Below are 18,593 nucleotides of genomic sequence, written 5' to 3'. Positions count from 1 at the left end.
CCACATCCACATCCATACCCACATCCACATCCATACCCACATCCACATCCATACCCATACCCACATCCATACCTACATCCACATCCATGCCCATACCCACATCCATACCCCTGGGTATTTTGAGGCCAACCCACATGATGTACTCACTCTCACTGGGGGCCACAGCACGGTACCGAGCACTGAAGCCTGGTGCCCCCACACTGCCATCGGAGACAAAGGTGACACGCAGGTGGTTGGAGATGCTGTTGAAGGTTGGGGGGACCACGCTGCCACAGAACCTGGGGGCACAGTGGGGGTAGCAGCGCTGCTTGCACCAGCCCTGGGTATGCCACCCCCTCCTTGGGCACACACAGCCCTACCTGGCAGTGCCCCCCCGGGTCCCCTGCTCCTCATAGAGTTCCAGCCGGTCGAAGAGACAGGAGGCGGTGCCCTCCACGCTGAACACATCCACTGTCAGCTGGATGGCCATGCCAGCTGCCACCTCGATGTGCCATATGCAGAGAGCATGGGGTGGGTAGGGGTCGGGGTGGTTGGGGGAGCTGAAGGAGCCCTCGGGGCCACGCAGGGTCCCACCGCACGCTGCATATTACAAATGGGTTTGGGTTAAGGGACATGGGGACACGGCCTCCATGGTGTGTCTCCCACGTGGGGACTTACCTGGTGCCGGAGTGCTGGCTGCAGGTGGTCGGTCATGGGTTGGGGGGGAGGGTTTGGGGTCCTGGGGGTCTCTCTGGCTGGGTGCCACAGTGGTGGTGGCGGTGCTGCGGGCAGGCAGGGCTGCAGCCGGGGAGTGAGGTGGTGGAGGGGATGTCAGCTCTGCGCCAAGGGGGATGGATGTAGTGTGGGGAGGGAGCTCTGAAAGCCCACCCAGTCATGGCACGTTCCCCCAACTCTCCCTGCTCACAGCACTCACGGTGGATGATGATGCCCAGCAGGAGGGCGATGAGGAAGAGGAGAACAGCACTCATCAGAGCCACGCAGAGCCAGGTGAACCTGCAGTCGGCACGGTACTGCCAGCCCGCCTGCACCCAGAGCTGCCGGCCTGGGGAGGGTGAGGAGAGAGGGCAGAGCGGGGTGCTGCCATGTCCCCAGCCCTGTGCCACCCCCTGAGCCCAGCTTCTCATCCCCAGAATGCCAGCGACTCCCCACGCATCCCCACATCCCCACAGAGAGCACCCCATGGCTGGGCTCCCAGTGGCCCCATGGACACGGGCGCATGTACAAACTCCATGCAGGTACCGAGGGCATCCTGGGGTGATGTGGCTCCCACCCCATCCTCGTCCGGTGGCTGCTCAGCTGGAGGCACTGCCAGGGGCTCCTCTCCCTCAAAGACGGGGTTGCAGAACTCAGTCTGCACGAAAGCAATGGTGCGTGGCACTGTGGGGACTGCACTGTGGAGACCCATCAGGTGGCACCCCTGCCCCAGCCCTACCTTGCTGTGCTCCAGAGCCTCGGGGCAAAGCGTGATTTCGGTGAAGTCCTTCATGGTAGCAGCACTCCTGGTACAGAGCACTTAAAAGCACCCCCAAAGTGCTCTGCTCCGCAGCATGGTTGCATATCCCTCCACCCACTGCTCTCTGGATGCTCCCATCGCATCCAGTGCTGGCTGTGCCCACGTGTGCTCAGCCCCACAGAGCCCTATGGCTGTGTGGGGAGCCCTGGGAGGCCCTGCTCCCCTCGGTGGGCCCCTTCCCTCTGCCCCGTTAATCCAGCTCAGCTGAGGATGCCGAGGTCAGGCCCTGGCACGGAGATCCCACATCTTAAAGGGGAAAGTGTGCTCGCACCAGAGCTGGAAGACTGCCTCAGAGGTTGGGGACATGGCTTTCCAGGTGCTGGTGGGAGTGGGGCAGCCCTGGAGGGGCTGTGTTGGGTGTGCACCCCTCCTTCCCTCTTGTCCCCCCTTGCTGCTGTCTGAGCGCTGCTGCCTGCGTTCCTGCTGCCTTTTAATGCCACAGGTCTGTGCCTGAGCTGGGCAGAAAGAGGCTTTTGTTCAGGGCTTTGGGGGCAGAGCATGGGCACAGAAGGAGGAGGAGAGGCTCCCTGTGCCCCATGGACACACCACAACCACATCCACTTGCTGCAGGCAAGCCCCGTGTCATGGTTCCTTCTAGATTGAATCCTGACTCAGTTTCCCTCCCTCTGCTGGAGCCCTGAGCCAAGCACACACACACATAGCGCTCTGTTCCAGCTAAAATTTATTCCTACACGAGTCTCCCTTGTACGAGACACATCCTGCCCATCTTGCTTACACAGTAAACAAGCCACCTGCCGAGCTGTAGCACTGCCCCAGCCCGGGACCCACCTTTGCCCCCCAGCCCTGCCGGGATGCCCCTAGGGGATGTGCTTGGGGCAGGGGGGCTCAGCCCACGCCCAAAGCAGGATGGGTGCTGGATTGGACTGGGGCTGGGGTTGTGCTGGGTCAGTTACGTGTCCCCCCCCATTGCACCTCAGGCAGGGCGGGATGGGGAGGAGAATAAATTAGAGAAAAGGCTAAAAAGGCCACTGGCGTTTGCTAGCTGCAGGATGGAGCAGTGGGGCTAGGTGAGCATCTCTAGGCACCCCATGGGGCTCTTGGTGAAGAGGGGAAGAAAGCCCCAGTACTGGAAAGGTGCTGCATACCCCCCCACCCCTCCTCACCCGCCTGGACGGACATCCCTGTGCACCCCAAGGGCCTCCCGCGCCCTGAAATGGTTTAAGGCACCGTCATATAAGGAGGTGGGTCAGCCCCCCCGGCGTGAGTCCCTGGGCAGCCAGGAGGGATGTTCCGGGCTGAGAGAAGTCTGTGATAAATAGAAACTCCATGAAACATCGTCCTCCCTCCCGGCCATGAGTCCTGGGCCGATCAGAAAGCAGATGGAGGTGACCAAAGAGCTGTAATCCTTCATCAGGAAGTTTGGAGGAGCTGGGAGGAGGCATGTGGATCCTCGGAGATGGCAGAGGGGTACGAAGATGCCAGAAGGGAACCCAACTCCGGTGTCCCCAAGGTCCTTGGTGGGAGCAGGCAGCCCCAGGCCCCTTGCTCAGTATTTTTATTACACATCAGAAAGAAAAAAGAAAAACCTACCCCAGGGTAAAAAGCAAACACCAGAGGCCTGGAGGCACCGGGGCTACCTGGTTTCTGCCCTCATCTCGGGGCTTTCTACTGTTCTTGGGGTGCCAAAATCCAAGTAGGAGGCTCTGAGGGGTGCCCAGGGGCCGGCTACATGCGTGAGGATGGGCTGGCCAGCTCGTAGAAGAGCAGGTAGGCATCGCTGCTGCGTACGTGGCTGGAGGACATCGGGGTGACGCTGCAGAGACGTGGGGAGATGCGCTATGAGCCATGGGGTGCCCACATGAGGTCTCCCTCCCCGTGCCACCCGCGCAGCCTCACCGGGAATCATTGAAGCTGTGCCACTCGCTGGAGATGGGGCTCTTGCAGTAGGCAGTGTAGTGTCCTCCCATGGTGGTGCCCGAGTGGTTGGAGACGGCGTAGAGGTTGTAAACGGCGTGGTCTGGGGGGACAGGGTGAGCATCAGTGGTACCCACATGTGAGCTCTGAGCTCTGCCCCCTCAGCCCAAGCACTTACTGCAGCTCTGCGAGGCGAACTCCCTCAGGTCCAGGTCCTTCAGCGGGAAGTTGACGAAGGTGGTGAGCTTGCTGGCTCGTATCCTGGCCTCTGAGAAGCGTTTCAGGTCTGGGGGGGGGCATGTCAAGGAGATGGGGAGCAAAGGGAAGCCTGCAAAGAGCTGCCACCCCGCACCAGCCCCACCAACCCCATTTATCACTACAAAGGATACGGAGCACCAGGATCTTGGGGAACTTTTGGATGCTGAATTTCTTCGTGCACCGCGTCCTGGCTTTGCAGCGACAACACGTCTGCAGGCAGTGAGCAGTACAGTGAGAACCCATCCTGCACCCATGCAACTCCCTGTGCCCCCACCCCACGTCCCATACCGGTTTCTCATCCCCATCCAGAATGTCCTCTTTGGTGAAGAGCCGCAGGCAGTCCATCAGGGTGACTTCCCCGTAGCCTTTCTGTGGGAGGAGGGCACAGTCAGGAGCACAGTTTATGGGACACACCGTGTGGGGCAGGGGGACAGGGAAGAGCGGGGACACCTCACCTTGGGGATGGGCAGGGAAAGGTCCCAGAAGGGGTCAAAGGCTGTGGAACAGTAGCCGCACTCACTGCAGGTCAGCGAGCTCTTCAGCTGCCCAACGAAGAGATCTGGAGGCGAGGGGATGGAGAAGGGTGATCCTCCAGGCCCCAGCCCCCTGCCTGCCCCCACCCCTGCCTGTATGCTCACCACTAACACGGCTGTCCTCCCGCTCCTGGTACCTCCGCCACATCTGGCGGCTCTTCTCATCATCACTGCGAGACAGAGGGACAGAGCTGCTGAGCCATGCTGGATCCCACGGGCATCCAGCCCCCACCCCGCTGCCCACCCCACGCTTACGGGAGGTGGTCCAGGGTGTCAGCATTGGCCCGCGGCCGCACCAGCACGCGGTTCACCTCGCTGTGCAGCCCATCCAGGAGGAAGCGCAGGAACTCCTGTGCATCCTGCTGGCTGCAAGGCAAAGGGGCACGGCTGTGAGAGACCCCCGGGGCTCTGCACCCACCGCCAGGCCCACACCGCCAGCCCCACACCACCAGTCCCTACTTGTATCCAACAAAGCGTGGGGCGTATCTCTGGATCTGCGTCTTGAACTCGGAGGGGCTCACGCTGTCGTTGGGGGATGAGGTCCAGAGCAGCTGGATCAGCTTTGCGAACTCTGCATGCAGAGATGAAGCTCAGCAATATGGGGGGGGGGCGGACGTGCCCCATAGCTGCCCTCATCCTCCCCCCCCCCCCGGATACCTGACATGAGCGCGGTGCGCATGCGGCTGTTGTTGTTGAGGTCCCGCAGGTACTGGTTCTGCAGGCAGTAATCCCGCAGCTCCTTGGTGTTACTCAGGCACTGCAGGATGGAGTTCATGAAGCACTGGGGGAGGCAGAAAACCATGGCAACGTAAGGCGGAGGGAGGGAGGCGGGTGGTGGCAGGGGGGCACCTTGGGGCTGGCGGGCAGGGGATGGGGATGGAGCAGGGAAGGCATTTGTCCACCCCTGGGAGCGTGGATGCCGGGGTCCCTAATGTGCCCACAGAATGGCAGCGTGTGGGGCTGGGGCTGTGCCCACGGATGAGGACAAGCACTCACCGTATTGCCGAGGTTCCGCAGTCCAGTCAGCCCCTGCACCACCTTGGAGCTCTGCAGAGAGGAGAAAGGCTGAGACAGGCTGCCTGTGAGTAACCTGTGGAGCCACCGGCACCCCTGTGGGGCAGTCCCACATGGCCATGCAGGGGCACTGCGGGCTCTCTTGGCACTGCCACGTGTAGGAGAAGCCTGAGGACCCATTGCTCACCCCGGTGCCTGGCCTGGGATGACTCCCAGGGCTCAAAGTCCTTCTTGCTGCCCTATGCCCTGCGGGCCAGGCTGGCCACCCCCTGCCTCCCCCTGCCAACTCTACGCCCTGAGAAGCTGTGGGTGGCCGTGCTCAATGCCTGCCCTATGGCTGAAGCGGGTGTCCCACTGCTGCCCATCCCTCCAGGACACCCCACCTGGTGCAAAGTGCCACCCTTCACGGCACGGCTGCTTTGTGGGATAAAGTCCAGAGAGGGCGGTGACAGGGTGAGCCTCCCCGACCTGCACCCATCACGGCCGCAGCTCCCGGTCCTCCCCCAGGCGTGAGGAGGGGGAGGAGGAGAAGAGGAGGGGGCCGTCAGCTCCAAAATAGCAGCAGCTGGTGCGCGTGTGGGAGGTGCTGAGCACCCAGCCCTGACAGCAGCCCAAAATAACCCAGATACAGTTACACGTGTGCCATAGCGATGGTGCAGGCATCACCCGCCGCAGGGGCACAGCACCGGCGGGCACTCAGGTGCCCCGTGCCGGGCACACGTGGCACTGCCGGGCAGCTCGAGCGCTCTGCATGCGGGTCAGTGCCTGTAGCAGGGAGCTGGCCCAATGGCCCCACAGCCCCCGCCCCTTTCCATGGGGCAGGGATGCACAAGAACTCCCGTGCCATAGCCGTGGCTACACCAAGGTCGTATTTCCCCCCCACGTTTTCCCTTCCCTGGGTGACTCAACTCCAGCTAATCCCCCTCGCCCGGCCGGGGCTTTATCTAGGACACGGCGCGGCTCACAGGCGGCGGAGCAGAGCTGGCTCACGCGGCAGCGGCGGTGGCTGGGGAGTCCCTGAGGCTGCACTGCGGGAGGGGGACAGGGGACAAGGTGCGGGGATGGGGACAGGATGCGGGCTGCCCTGCTCCACCCGCATACCAGCAAAGCGCTGGAGAAACCCAACTTAGCTAAGTGCCCAGACCCTGACCTCCACGGCCCTGCTGTACCCGCCTTGAGGGTCCACACTCCAGATACTGCTCCCTCTTGTCCCGGTGACGCCACCACCACGCTGTACGGCCACCGCCTCCTCCTTGCCACGGGGGCATGGGATGGGGCCAAGGTCACGGCCGAGGCAGCGCTGGCCAAGGGACCCTGGTGCACAGCCACGTGCTTTCACCTCCCCTTCTGCTCCCTGCTTGGGAGGTGCCGTCCCCCAGCGCCGGTGGCATCGATGGGCACCCAGCACCATGCACCCCATCGTGCAGCAATGTGCACCGCGAGGGGCAGCGGGGAGCCCCGAGCTCCCCAAAGCACGCAGCGGATTCCCCCTCCCCATCGTCCCCTCTTCGGCCCCCATCCTCCGGGCTGCTCGTACCTTGGTCTTGTTGAGGACGAGCCCGACGAAAGTGGAAACCAGCAGGGAGCCCGGCATGGAGGTGCGGGGCCGCAACTCCTTGTGAAGGTCGGGGAGCGCAGGGGGCTCCTCGGGCAGCGTCACCGTGTACGAGTCCCGCATGGTGCCCCCCGCGAGCAAAGCGAGATGGCGAGGGGCCGAGGGGGGGGTGGGCAAGAGGGTCCCCTCTCCTCGGGCCGGCCGAGGGCAAGAGTATGGGGTCAGGCCGGGCCGGAGCACCGCCGTGCCCGGGCGGTTGCGGTGCCGGAGCCGATGCCGGCTCTTTGGGGCTGACGGCACCTGAGCAGCTCTGACATCAAATGGGTGGAGAGGCAGCAGCAGGGCTCCGTGACGGCCGGCCCCCGCCGCACCGCGTGGTACAGGCAGCCCTGAGCCAGGGGGGCCCGCGAGGGGCGGCCGTGCCCGCAGCCACTGCCGAGCTGGGGGGCGCGGCACCTCGGGGAGGACGCGTGCGATGTCCACCGAGCTCCCGGGCTCCGTCTCGCCACGGCATAATGTGGGGAGCACTACCGGCACGGCCCCTTCCTTCCCCGGGGCCCCCAGAGGATGGAAAGTTGCCTCCAAGACATGGAATGGGGCTGCAGGGTATCCGAATGGGATGCGGAGCTCACGGGGACAGTGTTAGGGAGAGAGTGCGGGGAGAGAGGCAGGCAGGGAGCTGCACCCCTTTGCGGGGCAGGGGGGGAGGGGGTTGCATTAGCACTGGGCTCAGAGGGTGTTTCTCAGACTTGTTTGTTTCGCTAAGGCACGGAGCAGGGACCCCCCCAGTCACTCCCCTCCGAGCACTGGAGAAACTGAGGCACCGAGCAGGCAGAGATCCAGCTCTGCCCCTGCAGCAAGGGCAGGTGAGGAGCCTGGCAGCGAGCCCAGCTCTCTGTCCTGCATCCTCAACCTGCATCCCCAAACTGCGTCCCCGTCCTGCTTCCCCATCCTGCGTCCCTCCGCTTCCCCCTTCTGACCATCCATGCCCAGGTGTCCTGGCCACCTGCACAGGGAAATTTCCACGGGCTGTCATGTAGCGGGCTTGGAGTGAGGCTGCTTTGCCCCCTGCCAGCCCCCAGCATGCCCCCAGCCTGCATCAGAGGTGCTGTTTGGACCCCTTGTGGTGCAGCTGCAGCCTGCCCTGCCCACGGTGCACAGCCACTGGAGGGGATGATGGGGATGGAGGGGGGTGGGAGCAGGGAAGGAGACTATTTTTGGCACCAGCAAAAATATCTGAGGAGGCATCTTGCAGCGTTATTCATCTGCAGGGCCAGCGCTTTTTGCATCACAAGAGGAGCCCTGTCGTAATCTGCACTCGTGTATATATATATACACAGCCTGTGCTGTGTACACTGTACACTGTACTGGGATCAGCGTGTGCCCCACAGTATGATCCCACCCACGTGGGACACGGCTGCACCCTAGGGCTGAGGCACAGCACCCTGCCCTGCAGCACAGCACATGGGGTTGGGGTCAGGACTGAGCCTGCTGTGCTCTGTGGGTGCTGGTGCAGCACTCCCCAGGATGCTGGATGGCAGAAGGGGCCCCATCTCACGATCAACCTCATTCCTCAGTGACTTTGGTTGCTCCTGTAGCTGGAGAAGGATGCAGGCTCCTGGGGCAAGGCTGCAGACAGAAAGTGAAGGAGCCGGCAACCTGTCCTAGTTGTCCCCTCGGCAGCGGTGACCTTCTGCCATGAGCTGGCACTGCAATGGCAGGACTGGCCGAGAGCCAGAGCCATCAGCTGCTCAGGATGGGGCTGTGCAGAGCTGCCGGTGATTCTGTGGCTGGCTTTGGCCTCCTGACCCTATGTCCCCACAAGGCGGTTAATGGGGTGGCACAGCACTGCTCCTTCCTTTCCTGGCACCATGAATTCTCTGCTCGCTGCAGCTGCACAAACCTCCCTGCGCCCCACAGGATGACAAATAGAGGTGCCAGGCTCCTCCATTCCGTGTGGTGCCAAGGCGCTGGGTGAGGGGATGGGAGCAGGCGTGGGGACAGCCCCGTCTTTGCCCCAGCTGCGATGCTGCCCCTGAGGCTGTGTAATGGGGCAGAACCAATGGTAGCAGGGGGTGCACATGTTTCCGGCACCTGACGTGACCGCAGGCACCTGCAGTTTGTTTTACGATTGGTACGTTCACCTCCCTGCTTGGGAATGGGGGGAAAAATGCATAGGAATGGAAAATAGCAGGTGTGCACATTAAAGGCCAAGGAAACCTCAGCTGGTGTCAGCGATCCAGCTCCCTGCTTGCCTGCTGTCCCACGGCACCTCCAGAATGCTCCCACAGCACTTCTCCCAGGTGTGTGGGCATAGGGGGGATGTGGGGCTTGAAGGAAGAGAGCCTCTTGTCCTGCTCTTGGGAATGCACAAGTGACACCCCCAGCCCTTATCCTCCCTGCTGGGTGTACAGCATTGGGACAGAGCTGGGGTCAGGCCCTGCGCTGGGGGGGGACCGACCTCCACCATGGGGTGGACTGAGAGAGAGAGACAGCATGGGCAGAGCCAACGGGATCTTGGAAGGGGACCCAAGTGGAAAGTTACCAGTGCTGCTGTGCACACCAGAGCTGGGCTGAGTGCACAATAGCTGGGGATGGCACAGTGCCTATTGGAGCCCCGAGTGCCTGTCACCAGGCGTGATGCTGTGCCACCACGTGTGACGCTGTGCTGCCATGCTTTATGCCATGCCACCATGCATGCTGCAGCACGGCTCAGCCAGCGCTGCAGAGAAGCGTTCCCATGTGCACCCACTGGGTTTGCACTCATTGACAGACTGACTCCAGCAGCGTCCCTGCATGGCACCATCCCTGCACCACACTGACCCCACGCAGTCTCCCCCCAGAAGCCCACTCGGACCACGCACCCTACCAGCATCATCGTGTCGCCATCCCACCGCGTGCCACATACCATGGGGTCGGGGCCATGCGTGCTGCCATAACCATCATCCCTTTCACAGAGCTGGCTGCTGGAGGGGCTGGAGGGCAAGCTGCAGTGGCTGCTCTTCTCCAGGTAATCACGGACATAGTCAGAGCGCGTGGCGGCCTGGTACAGAGCACTGGGGCTGGATGCGTAGGCGCTGTCTGACGTGTGCAGCCCCGAAAACTCCTGCGCCAGGTCCGAGTGGCTGATGGCTCTGCGACGGCTGAGAAGTGTGGAGGTGGACATGTAGCCAGAGGGGCTGCCGGGGGTCCCGGTGAAGGAGTAGCACGAGCCCCCGCTCAGCCCCCCGCCCGGCGGCTGTGTGCGGATGTAAGCGGGGCTCAGGCGGATGCTGGAGTCGGGGTACAGGGGCAGGCGGCCGCTGTCATAGCCGCTGGTCGGGGACAGTCCGCTGTGGTGGTACCGAGGGGAGGGCAGGTAGCTGGATTTGAAGCCGATTTTGTCTCTGTCTGCATAGGCATAGGTGGAGCCGTAGGAGGTGTAGGAGCTGTAGCCGCTGGGCATCTTGCTGTAGGTGTTCTCGGCATAGCGGGACGAGTCAACGTACCGTTTCAGTGTGGAGGAGAGCTGGGACATGCTGGAGGCTGGGGCTCAGTGGGCTCGGCTGGAGGCATCGGCTGCAAGAGAAAGGCCTGGGCTCAGCCGCTTGGACTACGGCCGACATCAGACAGCACCCACCCCAGGACCCCTACCTGGAGACCCTGTGAGGGGTGAGAGGGAGGTTGCAGAGACACAGGGGACAGAATGCCTACCGGCCCTCCTTGGGGCAGCAGGGAGACACCAGCGGTGCCACCTGTGTGCCTTTGGGCACTGGAGTAGGGCTGCACTGGGCATAGCAATGGGCACCTGTGGTCAGCCGATGCCTCTGCCTCAGCACTGTTGCCATGCTGTCTCCCAGCTATTAGCACAGGAGTCCTCATCATCCATCCCCGCTCCCTGCACGGTGCCTGGGGCCAAGCTGCAGCCACCACCCATCAGGGGGCACTGGGGACAGTGGGGACAGCCAGGGGTCACCCTCTTGCAGCACACACCGCCTGTCTCCCTGCCACACCAGTACCCTGCCTGCCTGCCATCAATAATTCAGCAATGGAGGTGGCCACCGTGTCCCTGTCTCCAGGCACAGACAGCCTGCAGGGCAGGGCGACAGCCAAGCACTGGGTCCCATGGGGAGTGGTGGCTTCTGCCACATGGAGAGCCATGCATGGGACAGGAGGGGGATGGAGGCACCCAAAACAAATGAAGAACAAGCGCAGAGTCAAAGACAGAACAGCAAGAAACCTCCCCAGCTTCAAGAAAACAGGGAAGACAGCTCTCTTCTGTGCTGACAGCAGGTCCCCTACCTGTCCCAGAGCTGTGCTGCCTCGTGTCCCTTCCCTGGCTGGACAGTGGCTCGTGTGGCTCTGAGAGTCCCCTGTCACCCAGGAGATGACCCCAGCTCAGAGGTTTTTCCCAGCCCCGCTGGGGCGGGCATTGGCCCCACTCCAAGGCAGTGTGCAGGTGATGGGATGGAGCCTGGCCCTGCCTTTGCCATGCAGGGCAGAGTTGGGCCTGGGGACGGTCACTGAGTGCAATCACCATGGGATCCTCCCTCCTCAGCCCTGGGCTGTGTCCCAGCTGCTATTGCTGAGGGAGCAGCAAGAGGAAACTATTTACAAGCGAGAGCAAGCCAGAGCGCACAGACCTGTTTGGGAACTGAGGCCAAGGGGTGAATAATCCCCTTGCAGGCAAACACACCACCAACACCCGGCTCTCCTCAGCACATCTGTGCCAGCACCGGCTCAGAGGGTGCCAATGGAGAGCTGCCCCACCAGCCAAGATCCAATGCACACTGTGGGGTTTTGCTGGGGGATGTGGGACCCAGCCAAGGACCAGCACTCCCATGGGCACTGGGGTGAGGGTGCTGGAGACCTGTGGCTCCAACAGGGGCTTTCAGTTCATGGGATTAGTCCCTACAGGACACTGTCTGCCCTGGGGATGTGGGGAGCTGATATGTGCAGGGATGTGGGGCTCAGAAGGGGAACTCGCCCCGGACACAGTGGTGAACCCACTTGTATCATGGGAGGAGAGGTCTTACCATGTAGGGCTGCTGTGGCTGCTAGGATGATCTGCACCGTGCTGTCCCCATGTCACATCGTTGTGGACCCCAGGGCTGCGGGAGAGCAGAGCGTGCCATGAGCCCGAGCAGCTGAGGGGGTGTGAGAAAACCCCGGTTCCTCCCATCGCTTCCTGACCTGCCTGGCCCCTCCCTGCCCAATAATAATGCTGAGCTTTCCTGATGCGTAGCAAAGCCCCGGGGCTTGCATGGCTGAGTCAGTCCTCCTGCGCCCTCATCATCCTCCCTGGGGAAACTGAGGCATGGGAATGTCCGGTCTGTGGCCACGTGGCCATGAGCACCAAGGGGACCCAGCGGTCTGAGCACCACGGGGATGCTCCTGTTGGGGAGCACATCCTGCTCCAACCAGCATCCCCAATGGAATCCCCACGGGTCTCCTAGGCATTGAGGAGGCTGACATTCTGCTGGAGGCCTCGCACTGATGGCCCCGGTGGCAGCTTTCCCCCTCGGTGGCTGCGGAGCCTCAGGGTAAGCTCAGCTTACACAGCCCTGGCTCTGGCCGAGGTGTTATGGCTCAGCTGCTTCTCACTTACGCAGGCTGTGAGCCTTGTCCCTGTGCCCTGAGACGCAATGTCCCAGCCTGGAGGTTACTGCAGAGCTCCCAGCATGCTGCCACAGAGGAGGCAATGGGGGGGAATCCCGCGTGGAGCACCCTGCCTGCTCCAATCTGGTTTAGGGCCGAGGGTGCTGGGAGGAAGCTGAGGTGGGGGAGCTTTCCCCACACAGTCACAGCCTGAGAATGCTCCCAGCTCAATGCACGTGTGCTGGCCAGGCGTCACCGTGCTGACACATCCCCACCTGGCTGCTCACTGTTCCAGGGCCACCCCTAGGCAGCAAAATCCCAAACCCACAGGGGAACCCTGATGGAGGCCCCAAGGTTATTGCTTTGAGGTCTGCAGGTGGAAAAAAAAAACAGGGAGCCTGGGGGGAAGTGCGCAGGACATGGCTTTGCCCACCCAGGGGCCAGGCGTTGGGCATGGTGCTGGGCTGCCCTGTGTTAACACCCTCTATGGAAACAGAAAAACATCTTGCCCATGGGTTCACCCCAAACAAAGGGAAAAGAGGGCAGTTAAGGGTCCCACTGGCATCCCACAGCCCCCTCCCTAGCGCCGGCATCCCCCTGTGCTCCCTGCACTCACCAGTGGGTGCGCACTCAGGGGCTCAAGGTTGGCACGGTGTGGGGTGAGCGGTGGCTCATGGGGCTGCCTCGTGTCTGTCCTCCCTCCTCGGGGTGCTTCCTGGGGCTGAAGCAGAGCAGATGCGTGGGGGGGAGTTGGTGGCAGGGTCTGATCACCCCGGGACTCGGTTGAGAATGGTCCGGAGGGGCCGTGCCGGAGGGTTGCGGGGCCGAGTAAAAACCACACGGCAGAAATTCAGGGCTCAGGTTACCAGCTAGATAAATATAGCGTCTTTATCTGACCTCACAGGGCGCCGAAATGCTCCTCTCGCATTCCAGCTTCAGGGAGGCTTAAAGGGGACGTGAGCCCGAGGTGGCCTATGGTAAGGTGGTGAGGGCTAAGGGGGCACGGGGGGCTGTAGGGATGGTAAAGGGTGAATGTGGGCAGAGGGATGGAGATGGGGGACCAGGAGGGAAAGAATGGATAAGGAGTAAGTGGGGAGAGGGGAGATGGTCTGGGTTTTGTGTCTTGGGAAAAATCACAGGGAGAAGAGCACGGTGGCCCCATGGTGACACGGGGGGACATCATGGCACAACCCTGGGCACCTCTCCCAGACGCCTGACCCACCCCGGTGAGCCGGCACCGCGGTGGCAGTGACTCAGCCAGCACCTGCTGGTGATAATTAGGCGGGATGCAATTATGGTGGCATCTTCCTCCCTGCTGCCCAGCTCCAACCCCGAAACAGGGAGGGCCACGCGTCTGCGCCTGGGTGTGACTCCCAGAGACTTCTATGGGGTCACCAATAGGGGTGAGTGCACCCTGTGGCGCACATCCCATGGCTCTGGGATGTGCTGTGTACCCAACCCCACTCCCAATATGCTCCCTGCTCGCAGGATGCCTTCACGCTTCAGGCAGGGAAGGATGGAGATGGGGTGCCAAGGGATCCCTCGCCCATGTACCCAGGGATAGCCGCTGGTACCTACCCCACTCTGCCCCTCTCCCCATGCCACAGGTTGCCCCAACCCTGAGCTCACAATGAGCTGAGAAGAAGGGTTCTCTGGTATGGAATGGATGGGTGCAGGAGGGGGTCACCCCCCAGCAGGGCAAACCATGCCCCATCCCCCACAGCCCCTCGCCGCACACACAGGTGGCCACGGCTCCAACACACAACCTAAGGTTTTATTGTGCAGACAGAGGAAAACTCCCGGAGGATAGGTGTATTGTTGTTGTTGTTGCTTTTTGTAAGGTTGGCTTTTCTTTTTCTTTTTTTTTTTTTTTCTCTTTTTCTTTTTCTCCTTGAACAGAATTTCTTTGACGACAAGCTGTGGAAACAACTACAAATGTTCACCAAAAAATGAGATTTGGAGACGCGTCCGCGCGGTCGGCCGGGCTCTGCCCTGCCCTGGCCACACACAGCCTGGGCAGCACTAGACAGCAAGCAAGCAGGCAGGAACGGGCAGGGACAGGCATTGGGGTGGGAGGCAGTGGGGTGGGAGGCAGCTTTTGGTGGCCGGAGAAAAGCAAAGAGTGGGGACCAGCTGCTGGGAATCGCTCTCAGCTGTCAGGCACTGCACAAGGAGATCAGTGCGGGGTTCGCTTCCCAGAGCTGATGCTCTTGCCAGCACTTCCTCCTACCCTGTGCCCTTTCCTGGGAGAGCTCTCTGCTCATTCCTGGTCCACTGTCTCCTGGGGTCCCGTGGCACATGGGGACAGGCTGGGGCTGTGCTTGGGGTCCCTCTCCCCACTCTCGCTGACCACTGGGAAACATCTTAGCTTGACTGAGGATGGCCTTAACCACCTTTTTCTACCCCTAAACAGAGACAGGGAGATGCTGAAAGGGAGCCGGGAGGCAGGAGGGGGCACACGGGCTCCTCCCAGCGGTCCGATGGGGTTGGAGAACAGGGATGCGTGCCATGGGGAAGGATGGGGAGCCCAGATGTTCCCCAGATGTTCCCCAAATAAAACCGAGGGGTGCTGCAGAGGAGCCCCCTCCCCAAGCAGGCTCACTCCCCTGGGGGCACGGTGCTGTGCCTAGCTCAGAGAGGCTCCGCAGGCCTCGCTGTGGGGCTGGCAGCACTGCTCTCGTCACAGCTATGGGCTGGTCCCCCCTTGGCTCCAGCTTGGCTGCAATGGACAGAAGTCACTGGGTCACCTGGTGCTGCAGCCACAGCACCGGGACCCCTCCCCATGCTCTCCCACCACCTCCCTTACCTGCTCATCCATCTGTATTTCCCCAGGCCAAACAGAACCCCAAAAGCTAAGGGGTGGGAGAAGCACGGATCCCCCAGCACCAGCCTGAGTGCAGGGAGGGCATGATGGGAGCAGCGATGCTGCCTAGCAGAGCCACCATGCAGCAGAGCAGGGCGTGATGGCAGGGCTGAGCACAGGACGGTGGTTAGCATTAGATACACGGCTATATAGAGATAACATAGAGAGAGGTTTCGTGTGTTCCAAATCTTCTCTTTCCAAGGGCTGCGCTCTGGCAGGGGAGGAGGGTTGGCTGGGGTGCTCCGTGAGGGTGCAGGGGGTCATTTTCTTTCACAGGGACACGAAGTCCACAGCTTGCAGGAGAGGCAGGGAGAGGAGGAGCAGCAGGAGCCACGAAGTGTTCTGGATCAAGAGGCTGAAGCCGGCACACTTCTCCAGTTTGTCTGCGAGGATGGGGAGTGAGGAGGGAGAGAAAAATGAGATCTCACAGGAATGAGGTTAGGATTTGGTGCTACGGGGTGCTGGGACCCTGCTGCTCACCTCATCTTTGCCATACAAATGCAGCCAGCCCCACCCTGCCCCGCTGCCCATTTCCCCTTTCACTTCAAGGAACAGGAGAGATTCTGGGGGCAAAGACCCTGGGGAACACCAAACCCTGCCTGTGCCTGCTTTGGGAACACCCACAGTGGGATGTGTTTTGTTTTGTTGGCCCTGCAGAGCCCACGGCAGGTAGGAAGGAGGAACTGGAGGCCAGGCCCTGCTGCCCCCTCACCTTTGATGACAGTGATGTTCTTTATCTGGTTGCCAGTGTAGTCGTTAGTGGCCCTCAGCTCGCACACGTAGACCCCCTCATCGCTGGTGGTGAAGCTGTGCAGGTAGAGGCACACCAGGTTCTTGTGCACGGTGACGTTAGCTCGGTTCCTGTAGACGTTCTCGGCAACGTTGATGGTGCTTTGGATGATGTGCTTCCTGTTGTCCTTGGTGAGGCTGAATTCGTAGGTCAGGGGGTTGCTGGTCTTGTTCTCATAGCGGCAGTCCACACGCAGGCTCTGGCCCAGCAGGCAGGCGCTCAGGTCCCGGATCATCTGGCAGTGCGCAGCCTGCAGCACTGGGACAGGCAAGCAGAAAGGGGAAATGTGAGCATTGGGGATGCCCGAGCAGCCCCCCAAGTCAGACCCTGCAGAGCCTTACCTGTCAGGATGACAGCAATGCTGACGGTGGGGTTCATCTTTCCGAAGACGAGTTGCCCAGGTGGCTGCCAGCAAGAGATGAGCCTGGGTGGGGGGAGAGATGCGGTGAGCCAGGCAGTGCTGTGGCACGCAGCTGTGCTGCACTGACATGGGCAGGCACAGTGTGGGCTGGAGGCTGCTGCATCTTGTACCAATGATGCTTTACATCCTGGTATCTTTAGGGATGCCAGCCATGCTCTTTTCCCCGCATGCATCCCCCACAGCAGGCATAAAGCATAGCACAGACCCTCATGCAGTGCTCACCCTGTGCCTGTGCCGGCCTGGGTGCCTCCCAGGGACCAGGCAGGAGAATGGATGCTCCTGGTGCCTGCGCAGCGTGGTGCCAGGTGAGGGATCCAGACTGCCTCCCCCCCCCTCCCCAGCGGGTGAGCTCAGCAGAGATGACTCATTGCGATGCAGTGAGGGAAAGGGGCCAAGAGCAGCAGGAAGGAGGGACACGGCAGCTGGACACAGAGCTGAGATGCTGAAGGATGGCATCCAGACTCCACAGGCTGAGTCTGGCTGCTGGGTGGAAGGGTTTTGGCGTCCTGTTGGATCCTTATCCCTGCAACTCAGCCCTCTGCGGGTTGCTTGTGGTTTGCGTGGGCTTGGAGCTGGGGAAGTGCCATCCAAACCCCAGCCCTGCTGATGATCCGATCCAACCGAGAGGAATCAATTATAAGTTTGCAGCCCAGCCAAGCAATTGCATGGGGAATCCAGCCGCAGACATGCAGAGCACAGGGAAGGAGTGGGGGAGCAGCAGAGCAGGAACAGGGCTGAAGGATGCTCTGCAGTCAGTCCTCCTAGAGGGGACTGGGGGACATCCAAGAAGGGTACTGAATTAACACCCATTGGATCCCAGTCTGGCAGAGGGGAGAGCAAGAGCCCAGCCTGGACCTGACAAAGCATCCAGGGAAGAACTGGGAACTGCCTGTACCTCAGCCAGCTGGATTTTTCTTTCCAGCATTTTTTGGGTCTTTCATATAACATTCAAAGAGGAAATACCAAAACCATTCACTCACTCTGAAGCTGTGAAAGGTCTCTATTTCACAACCTCAAACCCTGATGAAGCACAAAAAATTCCCTTCTCTTTGGTATTGATAATCAAGAGGTTACAAAAGGATATAGAGGCACAACAGAGGAGACTGAGTCTCCTTCACATTCCTCCAAGCTGGCTCTTGCCCTTTGCTTTGTTGTCCCCCAGCTCTGACCCGCTCCTCCTTGAACACCCTGGGACACTGCCTAGGTCACAGCCACATCAGTTCAAGATGTGCTCTTGAAGAGGGTGACCTCCTCCCACTGATGCACAAAAGCACTCTGATTTTCTCAGCTTCTTGTTCCCCAGCCCTTTGGTCCCTTTACTCTGCAGCAGGAGCAGAGCCAGGTGTCACCCTCTCCTGTGTGACCCCAGGGGGTGTGCGAGGGGACGGGACTCACAAGGACGCGGGCACCCGAAGGACTCCATCCAGCCCTGCAGAGCAAAGCTTTGCACCATGCTCTGTGCCACGCCACAGTGCATCTCTGTGCCCAACAACGTGCCAAGCAGGGGATCACCGGCAGGGGTATGGCACATATGAGGACATCAGGGGTGTGAGACACCGAGACCCAGTGCAGGAGGGGCAGCAAAAGGGGCTACGCGGGGGTCTGCGTGCGTCCGTGCAAGGAGCAGAGCTCGGGCATCTGCCCTTGCAGGGATGCAGGTGGATGCGTGTGCGCGCGGGCGCGCCCATGGAGCAGCGCCGCAATCCCGACCATCGGGAAATAGAGGAGACGAAGGAGAGGGAGCAGCAATGCGAAAAACCGAGAGCATCTTCCTCCATCACCGCCACCTCCCCACCCCTCAGCTCCAGAACCCCCTCCCCTCTCGGTGCAAAGCATCGCCGCGGCAAACCCGAGGACCCCCAGGCCGGGGTGGGGGACGGCTCCCCCCGGCTCTCCGCTCTGCATCCCCCGCGGTGTCCCGATGCTCTGCCTACCTGCGGCGCGGTGCCGCCCGCCTCTGCTCGATGCTCCCGGCGCTGCCGCCCGCTGCTGCCCGCGGCTCCCGGCGGGGTGTGGGAGGCGCGGAGCTCCCGCAGTTTGGGAAGGGCCGATCGGGCGGTCCCAGCAAATCAGGACCGGGAGGCGTCACGCAGGCTCAGCCCCCAGCCCTGCGGTGCTTGGAGGGGGGCTGTTCCTGCAGCTTTGCTTCTGCACCCCCCCGACCCCAGGGCCCCGAGTGTTGCGCGGTGCTGGA

General features: G+C 61.6%; 3 protein-coding genes across 6 annotated transcripts in view; all 3 read right to left on the bottom strand.

Annotated features, from left to right (window-relative positions):
* Positions 1–1,486, bottom strand: part of LOC122167356 (membrane frizzled-related protein) — a 4,112-nt gene extending 2,626 nt beyond the window's left edge. Inside the window, exons 1-6 of the mRNA XM_042831848.1 lie at positions 1,433–1,486; positions 1,240–1,351; positions 914–1,042; positions 658–816; positions 360–579; positions 77–278 (exon numbers count right to left, since the gene is read on the bottom strand). Coding sequence (XP_042687782.1) covers positions 77–278; positions 360–579; positions 658–816; positions 914–1,042; positions 1,240–1,351; positions 1,433–1,486 — 876 coding nt within the window. The remainder of the gene's footprint in view (positions 1–76; positions 279–359; positions 580–657; positions 817–913; positions 1,043–1,239; positions 1,352–1,432) is intronic.
* Positions 1,487–2,976: 1,490 nt separating this feature from the next.
* Positions 2,977–13,158, bottom strand: USP2 (ubiquitin specific peptidase 2). 4 transcript variants are annotated; one of them, XM_042832010.1, is made up of 14 exons: positions 12,942–13,158; positions 11,764–11,838; positions 9,657–10,306; positions 5,176–5,226; positions 4,837–4,960; positions 4,639–4,750; positions 4,435–4,545; positions 4,285–4,349; positions 4,102–4,205; positions 3,935–4,015; positions 3,778–3,856; positions 3,567–3,674; positions 3,371–3,491; positions 2,977–3,287 (listed from the first exon to the last, which is right to left on the bottom strand). In XM_042832010.1, exons 3-14 carry the CDS (start codon positions 10,263–10,265, stop codon positions 3,200–3,202), a joined length of 1,653 nt encoding a protein of 550 aa, XP_042687944.1. In that variant the 5' UTR covers positions 10,266–10,306; positions 11,764–11,838; positions 12,942–13,158; the 3' UTR covers positions 2,977–3,199. The 4 variants fall into 4 exon arrangements, with proteins under 4 accessions (XP_042687944.1, XP_042687945.1, XP_042687946.1 ...); XM_042832011.1 differs by lacking the exon at positions 11,764–11,838; XM_042832012.1 differs by lacking the exons at positions 11,764–11,838; positions 12,942–13,158 and adding an exon at positions 11,030–11,049.
* Positions 13,159–14,085: 927 nt separating this feature from the next.
* On the bottom strand, positions 14,086–18,393 carry THY1 (Thy-1 cell surface antigen). The gene is made up of 4 exons (XM_042832088.1): positions 18,334–18,393; positions 16,320–16,402; positions 15,901–16,236; positions 14,086–15,571 (listed from the first exon to the last, which is right to left on the bottom strand). The coding sequence occupies exons 2-4, from the start codon at positions 16,354–16,356 to the stop codon at positions 15,459–15,461; spliced, it is 486 nt and encodes a 161-aa protein (XP_042688022.1). The 5' UTR covers positions 16,357–16,402; positions 18,334–18,393; the 3' UTR covers positions 14,086–15,458.
* Positions 18,394–18,593: the final 200 nt, after the last annotated feature.

Source organism: Centrocercus urophasianus, unplaced genomic scaffold (assembly GCF_019232065.1).
Source record: "Centrocercus urophasianus isolate 14NV4802_14NV808 unplaced genomic scaffold, USGS_Curo_1.0 seq_37, whole genome shotgun sequence".
Classification (NCBI taxonomy): domain Eukaryota; kingdom Metazoa; phylum Chordata; class Aves; order Galliformes; family Phasianidae; genus Centrocercus; species Centrocercus urophasianus.
The sequence above is the reverse complement of the archived record's forward strand: the minus strand, read 5'-3'. Positions and strand labels throughout refer to the sequence as shown.

Excerpts from the sequence above, each read along its gene's own strand:
- USP2 (XM_042832010.1), bottom strand. The coding sequence starts at position 10,265 with ATGTCCCAGCTCTCCTCCACACTGAAACGGTACGTTGACTCGTCCCGC. Across the intron at positions 4,206-4,284 it reads GGAGGACAGCCGTGTTAGTG|ATCTCTTCGTTGGGCAGCTG; the intron begins GTGAGCATACAG and ends CCTCGCCTCCAG. Across the intron at positions 3,288-3,370 it reads CACAGCTTCAATGATTCCCG|CGTCACCCCGATGTCCTCCA; the intron begins GTGAGGCTGCGC and ends ACGTCTCTGCAG.
- THY1 (XM_042832088.1), bottom strand. The coding sequence starts at position 16,356 with ATGAACCCCACCGTCAGCATTGCTGTCATCCTGACAG. Across the intron at positions 16,237-16,319 it reads CATTGCTGTCATCCTGACAG|TGCTGCAGGCTGCGCACTGC; the intron begins GTAAGGCTCTGC and ends TGCCTGTCCCAG. Across the intron at positions 15,572-15,900 it reads GAACATCACTGTCATCAAAG|ACAAACTGGAGAAGTGTGCC; the intron begins GTGAGGGGGCAG and ends CCATCCTCGCAG.